Consider the following 1,094-nt stretch of genomic DNA (forward strand, 5'->3'; position numbering starts at 1 on the left):
GGTGTCGCTGAGCGCGGACGGCACGGCGCTGGCCGTCGGGGCGCCCAGGAACGGCGGCGCCGGCTCCAACGCGGGCCACGCGCGCGTGTTCGCGTGGGACCCCGTCGACGAGACCTGGAAGCAGCGCGGCGACGACATCGACGGCGAGGCCGCGGACGACTGGTCGGGCAGGTCGGTGTCGCTCAGCGCGGACGGCGCGGCGCTGGCCGTCGGGGCGGCCAGGAACGACGGCGGCGGCTCCTACGCGGGCCACGCGCGCGTGTATTCGATCTCTCTCTAGCGCATTAGGCGACGCACCCCGCCTACGCGCCTGCCTTGGGTCGACGTGCGGCTTCTGCGAATAACGAGATGAGGACGACGAGATGAGAACAAGAAGAGGATGACGAGAACACGACGACGAGAGACCACGACGAGAACGACGAGATGAGAACGAGAAGAGGACGACGAGATGAGAACGAGAAGAGGACGACGAGATGAGAACGAGAAGAGGACGATGAGAACATGACGACGAAACGAGAAAGACGAGATGAGAACGACGAGATGAGGACGACGAGATGAGAACGAGAAGAGGACGATGAGAATACGACGACGAGAGACACGTTGACGAGATGAGAACGACGACGAGATGAGAACGACGAGAACACGACGACGACGACCTCGCGGCTGCTCCGGCACCGCGCGGACGCCGCCCGGCGACGTCCGCCCTCGGACGCCGCCGCCGACGCCGACGCCCCGCACGTCGGCGTCGACTTCCCCACTGTACATAGCCGCCCAGGCGGCACCCGCCACCCCTGCTTGCACCCCCTCCCCGCGCGCGCCGGCCTCCAGGCCGCGGCGAAGTTTCGTGTGAACATAAGTCCCTAAATACTAGTAGTGTTCTCAAGGTCCCCGAGCACGGTGCGCGACGACGGCTCCTCACACGGGCGCCCGCTGGAGCCAGGAGTCAAAGAGGTAGAGGAGCTCCCGGGGCTTGTAGCGCTTTAAGATTCAATTAGCCGCTGAATGACTGGGGACAAAAGGTTTCTAATGTAAAAAAAAGCCCGCTAGAGCTACCCGGGCGTCCGCGGCGTCCGCGGCGTCGCCGTCGTCGGCCT

At 65.1% G+C, this 1,094-nt stretch overlaps 1 protein-coding gene across 1 annotated transcript in view; it reads left to right on the forward strand.

Moving 5' to 3' along the window:
- AURANDRAFT_72881 (expressed protein) overlaps positions 1–878 on the forward strand; it is a gene marked incomplete at both ends in the record, with an annotated part of 2,768 nt that extends 1,890 nt beyond the window's left edge. The window contains one exon of the mRNA XM_009044888.1: positions 49–878. Within this exon, the coding sequence (XP_009043136.1) occupies positions 49–288 (240 nt within the window). The remainder of the gene's footprint in view (positions 1–48) is intronic.
- Between the last annotated feature and the right edge of the window lie 216 nt (positions 879–1,094).

Source organism: Aureococcus anophagefferens, assembly GCF_000186865.1.
Source record: "Aureococcus anophagefferens unplaced genomic scaffold AURANscaffold_980, whole genome shotgun sequence".
NCBI classification, from domain to species: Eukaryota; class Pelagophyceae; order Pelagomonadales; family Pelagomonadaceae; genus Aureococcus; species Aureococcus anophagefferens.